The 13,058-nt window shown below is 33.4% G+C and overlaps 1 protein-coding gene across 1 annotated transcript in view; it reads left to right on the top strand.

Annotated features, from left to right (window-relative positions):
* POT1 (protection of telomeres 1) overlaps positions 1–13,058 on the top strand; it is a gene marked incomplete at its 5' end in the record, with an annotated part of 82,151 nt that overhangs the window by 14,432 nt on the left and 54,661 nt on the right. Inside the window, 3 exons of the mRNA XM_079711116.1 lie at positions 3,283–3,396; positions 4,181–4,228; positions 6,201–6,315. Of these exons, the coding sequence (XP_079567242.1) occupies positions 3,283–3,396; positions 4,181–4,228; positions 6,201–6,315 (277 nt within the window). The remainder of the gene's footprint in view (positions 1–3,282; positions 3,397–4,180; positions 4,229–6,200; positions 6,316–13,058) is intronic.

The following is a 13,058-nucleotide window of genomic DNA, read 5'->3' as shown; positions in this document are numbered from 1 at the left end:
GGGATATTCAGATGGATAAGACATTCTTAGTCCCAAGGATCTTACAGAGTTTTAAGGGCAGTAAAAACATTAATAAAGTTTATAAATAACACACATGAAAATATTAAAATGGGGCATAGGAGAGTTCAGAGGAAGGAAGAATTATTTTTCCTTCTTCCTTCTTTGGGGTACAAGCTAAGATAAGCCTCACAGGGAAGAAGCATTTACAGCCCAGATTTTAAAAGATAGGTACTCAGAAAATGCAAAAAATATATGTGGAAAAACATTGGGTATATAAGAGAATCTGATTTATTTTGTATTGAATGGAAGTATATGGAGATAAAGCAGGCAAAGTAAGTTGGGATGAGATCACTGAGGGCCTTCAATGTAATTTATATGTAAATTAAATATAAATTCATGTTTATAAATATAAATTGGGGAGGGATAAATTGGGAGTTTGGGATGGATATATACACAGTACTATATATAAAATAGATAACTAATAAGGACCTACTGTATAGCACAGGGAACTCTACTCAGTACTCTGTAATGGCATATATGGGGAAAAAATCTAAAAAAGAGTGGATACATGTATATGTATAACTGATTCACTTTGCTGTACACCTGAAACTAACACAACATTGTAAATCAACCATACTTCAATAAAAATTAAAAGTAAAATTAAATTAAATTTAAAAAATAAAACATAAATATAATAAATTGGGCTTCCCTGGTGGCGCAGTGGTTGAGAGTCCGCCTGCCGATGCAGGGGACGCAGGTTCGTGCCCCGGTCTGGGAAGATCCCACATGCCGTGGAGCGGCTGGGCCCATGAGCCATGGCCACTGGGCCTGCGCGTCCGGAGCCTGTGCTCTGCAACGGGAGAGGCCACAACAGTGAGAGGCCCGCGTACCGCAAAAAAAAAAAAATATATATATATATATATATATATATATATATATATAATAAATTGAACATTTATTTTTATAGCTTTATTTTGTAGCTTAAAATTTTTTAGTAACTATATTTTTTAATTTTTTTGAATTTTTGAATTTTATTTATTTTTTTATACAGCAGGTTCTTGTTATCTATTTTATACATATTAGTGTATATATATCAATCCCAATCTCCCAATTCGTCACACCACCACTGCCCCCCGCCACCACTTTCCCCCCTTGGTGTCCATATGTTTGTTCTCTACATCTGTGTCTCTATTTCTGCCCTACAAACTGGTTCATCTGTACCATTTTTCTAGGTTCCACATATATGCGTTAATATACGATATTTGTTTTTCTCTTTCTGACTTACTCTGTAGGACAGTCTCTAGACTCTAGTCTCTAGTCTCTAGTCCACATCTCTACAAATGACCCAATTTCCTGTTTATGGCTAATATTCCATTGTATATATGTACCACATCTTCTTTATCCATTCGTCTGTCAACGGGAATTTAGGTTCTTAAAAAGTATTTTTGGTTCTTATTTCCATTTTGTCGATTGTATGCTAGAGGAAAAGTTGTAACCTTTTATGGAGTTGTGTTGCTAATGTTAGAATAGACTTTTGAAATTTTTTTGTTATGAATACTGATGTCTTGCTTTTAATGATTTATTCTCTTTATTTAAAACTGTTTTCTCCATCATAAAAGAAATACTTTTATTCTTTAAAAGTTTGGTTTATACAGAAAAATTGAAAAATATGCATTTCTTCCCCTAACACTTTCATTTAGTGTATATCTTTCCGTATATTTATGTTTAAGACATTTTAAAGTAAAATAGAAAATAACATGAGATAGGTTATTTTTTGTATTTTGAAGAGAATTTAGAACTGACAGACCAATGAATTCCCTACTTCTATTTATTCTTCTGTGTTAGTTTGATTAAACAACTTTACATCTTTGACTGAAATCTTAAGTTTTCATTTAAATCAGAATATACTGTTCAAAGGTAAATTGGAAAAACTGCATATTTTTCAGTTATAATAGTAATTTATTCCAGAAGCACTCTTGCACTTTATTTTATTCCCCTTTAAAACTGCCTAAACCATGGTACAAACAGAAAATCTTCAGTGGGAAGGAAAATTTTCTCCCACTTAACTGTGAAGAATTGTGTTTATTTAGCATTAACAGCACAGACACAATTATGTTTGCAGTCTCACCTGAAGAAAATAAAATGCAGAAATTTGCAGAGCTAAAATATCTGGATAGGGCCAGAGATTTTAGAAAGGCAATTTATGATCCTTCCTTTGATTCACAGATAGTTTATGGAGGGCCTACTTTGTGCCAAGCCCTGTAAATACAAAGCAGAATAAGACATGACCCTTGTCTTCAAGGTGCTTATAGCCTAATTCATGGATCTAAATAGAGAATCCTGGGGGTTGACACCACACTCTTATACGTGCAAAATCAGTAATGCAGAAGACTTCCATTTGGTAGAAATTAAGATTATTGAAGGAAGCTGCCTAAAGCCCAGGAATTTCTGTTTATCTTAAGGTTTTGGTGTTAAAATTAGGGGAGTAAGATAATAATATATATGTGTGTGTGTATGTGTGTGTGTGTATATGTGTATATATATTATATATATATATATATATATATATATATATATATATATATATATATATATGTAGGTATGTATAATACAGCAAGACAAGACTCACTAAGTGTGGATGTTCCAGTATTTGGAAAATAAGAAAAGAGAGATTTAACTAAAGAATGAGAGAGGCAGGAATAAATGGAGATTGGCTTCTTCTTATTATTATAGACCTATGTGGAAAGAAAGTATCTTTGTTCTTATTAGTATATAAATGGAAATGTCTTATTTATGTCTCATACCCTGGATCTTTATGCTCATGTTAGTTTTATAACAGTATGGAGTTTTTGCACTAATGACATGTCTTTCTCAATGTAGTCTCTCAGAGATTTAGTTTCATTTAATTTCCATTCTTAATACCGTTGGCTCATCACTATCTCTTCGTTGTGTTTATTCATGCACACGTATTCACATAAATTGACATAAACATTGATTTTTGAAGCCCTACTAGATAAATAAAAATTTCTAAGTGATTTAGGTAGTGTTTTCCTGGTCCATTAAGAGGAGCACTGTACTTATCTATGGCTACATTGCTGATACCCTTTTGTAGGCGGTGGTAGTCTCAATCTTATATTCAGAAAGCATTAAACAAGTTTAGGCTAACCAGCTTTTCATTTTATAGAAATGATTCCTGTTTTTACATAGTAATAAAAATCAGAATCTATATGGCATTCAGAATTATGGTATTTTGATGATTTTAAAATTATTTTTTTTATATAGGACACCATTGCAGTGGCCGGATTTGTTATTTTGTCAACATCTTCATCTACAAGCAGAGATGGTAAACGTTGCTTATTTTTGAAAGCATCTGAGGACTTCAAATCAACTGTTTATGTAAGTATGCAACTTTTTAGTCTCTAATTATATTGTAGTTTTAATGAGCTAAAGTAATGGAATAGAAGTAGTATTTCTGTGTATCTGCAGATAAACTACTTAGTCTGACTGAATTATTGTAATTAAATATTTTAAGTTCAAAAAATAAAAATCCTTTTCTTGGCTTTATATTTAGAATGATTCCAGGTAGCAGAGAAGGATCCCTTAAAGATAGTTATTTGTTACTGAAATTCTTAAAGCTTCACAGATACTCTAAACCTGATCAATATATTCTTTGCAGTTATACTGTCATCCTCTTTTGATGGTCTGCTTGATTTTATCTTAAATTGATCAGGTGCCCCTTTTTAGGTAAAACTGATTTCCTCCTATTTCATTCTTTATGAAGGTCTTCATCCTCTCCCTCTCACTTCACCACCCCCTGCCCCCTCCCCACACAAACACACACACACACACTTTTGGAGACTGCCTGTTTGGTCAAGGCTGTCAGGTGGAAGAGTAGAGTTGGGTCAAGCTATGTGCCTGCAGACCAACATCTGCCTGTTTTGTTTTTTTGTCTGAACAGGGCATTTTATGGGCCAGGTGTGGTTCTATGATATTAAAATTAGTGAATTAAACTGAAGCTTAGCTTAGACAACTTTGTACCTGCCACTCTTAATTTGTAAGTTATAACTTTATGCCATTCTGTGAACTGGAATATTATAAAGTGTGTAGTTTTACTACAATTAAAGGTCTGTAATCACATTGGACATGTTTGTATACAAATAAGTCCTCTCTTTTTTTTCAGGTTTATGTTAAATCCGTAAGAGATTTTTCTACAGAATCAATGTCTTTGGTAAGATGGTATTCATTTTAATTTAGAAATGTACACCCGACACACACATACATATATGTATTTGATCCACTTTATAGACTGATTTTGAAATAGTATCAATACAGTGGGAAAACATAATCTCTACTTTTTTGATATATAATGATATTACATTTGAGTTATATATTTCCCTAGTAATTAATACCTGGTTCATCCGTTGTCTGGAATATTTGCTGATATTTTGCAGAAGGTACGTACACAAGAAAATTAAAATGGAAAAGAAGTTTTATTGTGTGAAGACACTGGGATTTTTATTCCTTTTAAATCTTAGGCAAATTCATTTCTTTTGCTTTTCATCAGCTTATATTTAAACAGATTATGATGTGCTGAATTGTGATTTGACAAATTATGTAATTTTAAGTAAAGAATTTTATTATACTTTTGATACATTTTGCTTTTTCTTTTAAATCATATTTTCAATATTTTGTAAAATTTTGTCATCTCATAGCAATGGGAAGGTTCCCATTTTTAAAGGTGAGCTACTTGTAGCTGAGTGAAACTGGAAAGAAGGTAATATGTTGATAAAGTTTAGTTATGGCACATGGGCTCCTTAGTTACACAGGCGAGTTCCTTAGTTGTGGCACATGGGCTCCTTAGTTGCGACCCGTGGGCTCCTTAAAATAAATTTTATGTTCTACCTATGTTCTTAAACCTTTAGTTTCTATTGGACAGAGTTCAAGGACTTTGCTTCTAGTTGACAGTGACTACGGGATACAGGTTTTAAATTCTGAACACTACCATAATAGTATAACTTAAATTTGTTATTTAGGGTAACTAACCAATAAAAGTCTTGATGTACTTTTTTAAAAATATGAATTAACTCTGATATTAGTGTTTTTCAAAATTGTTATAGATAGGCCAACTTCAAATATCTGATACATCCATGCACTTGTAGTAAGGCAGAAGTAAATGAGAGAGCCTCTGAACTTGGCAAAAATGGTTTTTCAGGAAGCTCAGGTATTCTGAACTTAGAATATAACTTAGCTGCTCTGCACACACATACTGGCTTATTTACATTGAGAGCCAAATTACAATCAAGATGTTGATTGCTGGTTGTGAATTAACAAGTACATTACTTGGAAGACCATAATGGTTAGGGTCATTGAGCTGTGCTGGCCTTCCCATTCATCTCCACATTAGGGAGATATTTGTTAAGATAATATATTCGATCCAGTTAGTTTGTCAGCTGAGTACCTATTGTCTCTATTCTGTCCCATATGCTGACCACTGTTTTTCTTTCATTACTTTTTTTTAATATCATGGTTTGATGAGATTTCTAAGCAAGCCTTGCCCTTGTGTTTGACCTGAGGGATCAGCTTCCTTGAAAAAACCAATTCATTTTGATTTGATTTTTAAAATTTTAACTCTTAGTGTGATAGGTAACCTTATTTCCAGTTGGGAGTGAAGTGGGTGGGTGATGGGGCCAAATGTCTGAACCCTTTTCAGAATTGTTTGACTAACATCAGACGTTCTTGTGAAATCACTTCCCCTTTTCTTTCCAAACTTCTGTACAGTTATTTCAGAAAAAAATATTTTCTTTTATTACCATTTTTAATGTCTTTATATCATTTATAATCAAAATCTGGCTTTATTTAGGCCTTATTAAAATCTTCATAGCAGTATAGGAAAAAAAATAAATATATGCCATAAGTTTTGAAGTGATATTAGTTAAGGTTAAAAACCAGAACAAAAGTCTCTTAAACTGCATTTTTTAGAGTTGTGTACAAATTACACCATTTATAATCAAAGTTATTTATATGAAAAACTACATGGTTTATATAGCAACCTTTTTAAGCTGTGCAGTTTCCCTTTTTTCAGGCTACAGTCTCTTTTTAGACACTTAGAAGGAAAAAATGCAGATCAGTTTACTAACTTAAAAATTTGATCATAACATGATTCTAAAATCTTAATACTTATATTCACTGTCTTTCTTTAGGTTTCAGCCACACATTATGTATATACACCCCTGAATCAACTTAAGAGTGGCATGATTGTCAATGTCTATGGTGTTGTGAAGTTCTTTAAGCCTCCATATCTGAGCAAAGGAACGGGTAGGTATTATTAAAATTGGTCAAGATTTTAATGGACTGGAACTGTTTTATTGGTTCAGGAACACAGCTCCTTCAGTACTCTAAGTCTTAGAAACTTAATTGTGATTTATAATTGTCAAACAATACTGATGCAAATTTTTTGTCCATTTTTACTTATAAAATAAGTATAGTCTATAAGTTGTAGAGAATAAATGAAGAAAAGAATGCTAAGTAGCAACATGACAGCATATGAAAGTATAAAATAGCCTATGAAAGTATAGAATAAGCTAGAAAAGGTAAATATATAGACATTTATAGAATATGTAATGTTGTTATGTAAATCATTTTAATTCTTGTATAGAAGTTAAAAGGCAAAAGTATAAAAAAGAGCTACCTGTAAACATATGTTAGTGGTTACAACATAAAAAGATGTAAATTGTGACTTGGTAACATAAAGTATGTTTTGGGGGAGGGGAGTAAAAGTGTAGAGCTTTTGTATATGATAGAAATTTATTTTTTATCAGTTTAAGATAGTTATAACTGTAAGGTGTTTTATGTAAATTTTGTGGTTACCAAAAAGAAAATACTTATGGAAGATACACAAAAGAAAATGAGAAAGGAATCAGAGTAGGTCACGACAAAAAAAAAAAAAAATCAGTGAAACACAAAGGAAGACCATAAGAGAGGAAACAAGGGACAGAAGAGCTACAAGACAGACAGAAAAGAATTAACAAAATGGCAAGAGTAAGTTCTTCCCTATCAGTAATTACTTTAAATGTAAAAGGATTAAACATCCCGGTCAAAAGGCATAGTACTTGGGTTGTTTTTAAAGATAGTTAAGGAGATATAACTTATTCTATATAAAAATGTAAGCTTTTAAACAGACTAACATGTAAAAGAATGAATCAAAAAAACGTGGATTTCAGCTTTCTGAGAGTTAATGTAGTTAACAGACAGGCACTTTCACCTTGGTTTAATTTAGTTCAATGAAATTTAACGTTTATTGCTCTGTTTAGTCTAATTTGAAACAACATTATTTGTAAGAGGCATCATTATTTTATGTATCATTAAGAAAAGCTATGCTTCACTGTCAATTGTAAGATATAGCCATATTTTAGAGATGTTAAAAATGTGAAACAGTGGTGATGTTGATGAAATACTGTCTTTATGGACTGTATGCCTGCCAGCTGCTGTGGCTCATGCTGGGAACACAAAGATGTTCTCAGTGAGTTAATATTTTTAAAAGATTTAATTTATTAAATTATACATATGCAAATTTTTTTTTATTTTTTCTTTTTTTTTTTTTTGCGGTACATGGGCCTCTCACTGTTGTGGCCTCTCCTGCTGCGGAGCACAGGCTCCGGACACGCAGGCCCAGCGGCCATGGCTCACGGGCCCAGCCGCTCCGCGGCATGTGGGATCCTCCCGGACCGGGGCACGAACTCGCATCCCCTGCACCGGCAGGCGAACTCTCAACCACTGCGCCACCAGGGAAGCCCCATATGCAAATTTTATTGTGGTATGAGCTCTAAGTTTACTCCTTGGTGGGGTGGATGGGGGAAAAAGTCTCATTTTCATGTGGTCAGCATTTTTTTTTTAGTGTGTTTTAAAATTTTATTTTGAGCATTATTTGATTTTTTTTACATTATGAAATATATCAAACATACAAAAAATAATTAAATGACCCCTATATTATATTTACTGGGCAGATTTTACCATATTTGCTTCAGTTTTTTAAAATTTTAATTTATTTATTTTTAACTTTTACTGGAGTATAGTTGACAGAATATTTTGTTAATGTGTAAAGACTTAGTTTATGAGCAAGTGACTATTGAAGACTATTGAATCTAGAGATAAGAAGTTTGAAATAGGTGGTAGCTAAGTCCGAAGACAGCAAAAGGATGTTTTATTGAAAACCCTGATTTCTGTTGTTTCAGTAGGAGGGGAAGAATTAAACATTAAGGTTGAAGCAGAGAAATTCTGTTTGAATTTCTCAAATGTTTTCATTCAACTTTACTTTTTTGCAAAGTCTACTTTCCACACCCCATCATGCCATTCAACATACATATGCATACTTTGACCTTAGTAGTTTCTTCTCATCATCGAATTTTTTTCCCCTGAATTTTACATTGCCCATTCTGTGAATTCCCTGTAGAGTGTAATCACTGCAGTCCTCTTCCAGTTGCCAGTGTTGTCTGGCTAGCTTTAATAGGCCTGCCAAATTTAGGAATAAGCTACAATACTGGTAATAATGTTCATCTAACTGGGTAGAAGATATAATTTTAAAACTTTTTGCACTTGGTATGGTTCAAATGCTTATCATTGAAAGTTTTTAGTAAATTAATCAGCAAATACATTATTTTCAAAAATATCATGAAATGAAAGTATTACAGAATAAAATGATAGCTGTTTTTAAAACAGCTATGATGACTCAATTTTAGTTTGTTATTAGATTGCATAATCATTTTCTTCTAACAATGTTATTAAATCATGTGTATATAATGAAAGCATTGGGAAACTGTAGTATTTACTATATATCCTATGTATCCTTTATCTGTCAGATACGTTTATAGTTAGATCCAGTCCCTTAATAAAAAAATTCATGAGTAGTAATAAGCCAACTTTTATTATAAAGATAGTGTGTTTCTCTATTTCTTCTGAGATACTAAATTAAAATGAATGTCATCAATTTTTTCTGAATATATTCATTGAAACTCTAAAATATGTCTGAAGATACAGCGAGATGTCTTTACTACTACCAAGATGGTAACATTTTAAAACTATCTGTCTTATAATTTTAGTTACACTTACATTTTCTTCTGTTGATAGAATTTATCCTTCAACATGCTGCAGGAGAGTCAGACAAATAGCACTGATTTTCGTGTTCAGGAAAGGATCAACTTCATTAGTATTACCACTGAGAAGTACTAGAATAAATGTACAGGAGTAATCCACAGCTGAGCCTTTTTTGTACTATATAAAGCAACATTATTTCACAAATACAGGGCCACAACCTAAATATTACATCCTGATGTACATAATAGTTATGTGTAGGAAAATTACCTTTATGCAACTCAAATTTAGATAGATGGAAAAAAGTTGATTCTCTTATATATCATTAGCTAGAACTTTTCATTAAAATTCATTTTATAAATGTTAGATTCAATGCAGTAGAAGCAATTTGGCGCAATTTAGCATCCTTACTTCTTGCCTAAGATTTTTCTTGAGGTCTTTTCTCTCATCCTCTATCATAATGATTACACATGACCTGTAGCATACTACTGTCTTATTTCTGTAGCAAATGCTTTATTTCCCAAGCTTTATCTTCAGTCTTGGAGGAGTTGTAGCTTTTATTCTTACAGAAGTCTATCAGTCCTGTTTTTAAAAGGACTATCGATGCTCACATTCTTATTCATTTGTGATAAGATTCATCATGAAAACTGAGAATTTCTCAAGGATTATGGAAATAGCATATATTAAAAGATCATCGTATCATCAAAATTGATTTTGATCATGACTCAGCAGGGGTACATAATATGGCCTCTTTCATACAGGAAGACAAGGTTATTGCCACATTCTTGGGATTTTGAGATTTTATAACAGTTATCTTCTCTGAAAGCCTCACAGGTACTTTTCCTTTGAAGAGCTGGGTAGGTAGAGCTGCGTACGCAGTGTTTTGCCCTGCACAGATAACATTGGGCATTTTTCTTAGATAACGTATAAAGGAGTTTAATTTTAGCTTTGTCTCAGATTTTAAGAAGTATCTTAATTGTTTTTTTAAACTTGAGACACCTTTACTCTGTTCTTATTGTCTGTTCTTGCTAAATAAGGTAAGTAGAGGCAGGCCATAAAACATATCCATCCAGACTTGTTAATAGTATGTGGTCCTGCTTGCTTGGTTAATATCATAATGCCTGCTCACTCTGAGCAAATGCGAAGAGTAGAGAGAACCCTGTTTGTGCTTATTCTTCCTAATATTTGAGTCCAGAGAAAGGGAGAGAATAGTCAGAGTATTCATAGCATCAGTTTTTACTGTTCACCTCTTTTTTTTTCCTTCTCTGTCCAACTTTGAGACCCTAGAGGTCTCAGCCTTTTCATGCCACATAATGTGGCACATCACCTGTGGCTCCCTAGCTTTCCTCAGGAATGCTTTATGTTGCTAAACTATTTTCACACCTCCTCCCATCAAAAATTCTCAATATTAGAAAAGCAGCTTGGTTAAACTGAACAGTTTTGGATGTTACAATGTTTCTACACACAGACTTCTGCTATTCAGTTTCTTAGAAAAAGGACACCTGTCTTAGCTACTTACTGAGCATTATAATCAAATTACTAAAATTGTATCCGAAACATTGGATTTCTAAGAGCCCCTATCTGTTTTACTTACTTTTAGTTCTTAGGATAGAGTGATAGGATATAGAGCCCTAGGATTTTTTCTTTTCCTGTTCTGTTAAACATTCCAGCTAACTCTGGATTGCTAATTTTGGCTGTGTAAAAATACTGTCTTCACTTATGAGAATGACTTGCCATTTATGCATTAATGTTATGTAGCATAATTGTTTGAATATTTTTCTTTTGCCTGAGTAATATTGGTTGCCTATTAATGATTATGTAGTTAGTATCTTTTAATTTCTTAAAGTATAATAAACTCCCACATATTCCACATTAACTTGGTTGAAAAAGAATTTATTAATTACTGAATGATTAATGACTCATTGGTACTCCATAAGATCCAGGAGTCTTTCTGATTCATCAAAGGGAGATTAAAACTTCTAGTACAACATAAAATTGTATGTAATATTTAATTATATATTTTTTAAAATTAATAACACATCTTTAGAATTTTTAACCCTTTTATACTCCTACACCTTTATGAAAATGTGATGACAGTTATAGAGCCTGTCCTAGAAAAATTCACGTGCATGCTTAAAGACTTAAACATACAATATCAAAGGTTCATTCCCTGCTGCCTCTGAGCCTCAGATTGCAAAATCCTGATCTGTGGTATGTTCATATGCACTTATTTGACTATTCAGTTAATATCAAAACTACAACATACATTTTGGCTTAATGTATGGCATTTAAAACAAAATAAATACACAGTTTTGCTTTTCAGTTTGCTCATTTGTTCATTTATTCAACAAACATTTATTGAGAACTTTCTATGTGCCAGGTGTTATATTTTATAGACATGAGACATTCAAAGATTTATGTAATTGTTTCCACCTTCAAGAAATTAAAGTCTGTAGTTAAGCAGATAACCATTATAATACAATGATTATAATTATTCATGATTTCACTTTGGTTTTAGTCTCTCCCCAATTTGTAAAACTCTACTTGTCCCTTTTATTGTTGACTATGTAAGGCAGAATCATGTACCATGCTTTTTGAATGTGTGTTTTCAAGTTGAATGAATGGATTTACCTTTTACATCAGATGCAGGTTGTGGGCAGGCACAGAGTTTTCCATTTCCCAAGAGCTAAAAAAATGATAATATCTAGTTGAGTGAGGTAAGAATCTTCAAGTGCTTGGCTATCTTGCTTTCAGGAATGGAGGGCATCCAGGGCACAGCTAGTCATCCCTTCTCTCTTTAAGGATTTGGAAAGGTGGGCTAAGCCTCTCTTCAGCACTGTTTTCCAGCTATTCTGTCCATGCCAGTAGGAAGTAGGTTTCCACTTGGAGAAAGAAGGTGAAGAAAGGGCTTCCCTGGTGGCGCAGTGGTTGAGAGTCCGCCTGCCGATGTAGGGGACACGGGTTCGTGCCCCAGTCTGGGAAGATCCCACATGCCGCGGAGCGGCTGGGCCTGTGAGCCACGGCCGCTGAGCCTGCACGTCCGGAGCCTGTGCTCCGCAACGGGAGAGGCCGCAACAGTGAGAGGCCCGCGTACCGCAAAAAAACCAACCAAACAAACAAACAAAAAAGAAGGTGAAGAAAGATCCTTCTTCCCCTGTCACTGAACCTTTGTGTGGCTTGCTTTCTTATATTCAAGAATGACTTCTTTGATGAAGCTTGAGGCTTCTATCTGGCTTCCTGTTCATATCCTAAGAATCTGTCTCTCATGACCTTTTCCTCTAAAAAATTATTAGCCTGTTTATTTAGGATGTTGCCCTTATTTTTCATGAGTTTTTTAATTTGAATTATTTTTGTGAATCATAAAATCAGTACTGTTTTCCCATTTTTTCTTGAAACTCGTGTTATATACTTTTATTCATTAAATTTAAAAATGTGTTTGCTAGCCTTGTGTAGCACTGTACTGTACTTAGTTGTTTTCTATAGACTCGTAGGTTGTTGTCCAACGATAAAATAACTCTCAAAGAGTTTACAAGTGAGGGAGACCCAAATGTAATCAGCTAGCTAATAGAAGGCACAGTTGTATGCTGTGACTAAAGGAATAAGCAAAGTGCTTTCCGAGTGGGAATGGAGAGATTAATGCTAACAGGGGAAAAGCTTCTAAGACATGTAGCATTTTAGCTGAACTTTAAAGGGTAAATTGGATTTTGATAGATGCGGAGGAAGAGGCCAACATTCCAGAGTTTGAAAATAGCAACAAAAGTTGTCAGATTTAAAATGAAAATGTGAACTAGTGCTGAAGCAGTTGACTTAAATATAATTTTAAGCAATAGAATGTCAGCAATATATTGATGCATAATTGTATGCTCTTGCAGCAGTCTTTTTTTAGGGATCATTATTAAGGACCTATGATACTTTTGTGGTGTACATTTTGTTTATATTCTTGAAGAATTTTTTTTAATTCTATATTTTAT

The sequence above is a fragment of the Hyperoodon ampullatus genome (assembly GCF_949752795.1).
Source record: "Hyperoodon ampullatus genome assembly, chromosome: 9".
Lineage (NCBI taxonomy): Eukaryota > Metazoa > Chordata > Mammalia > Artiodactyla > Ziphiidae > Hyperoodon > Hyperoodon ampullatus.
Note: the sequence above shows the minus strand (reverse complement) of the source record. Positions and strands in the feature narration are given on the sequence as shown.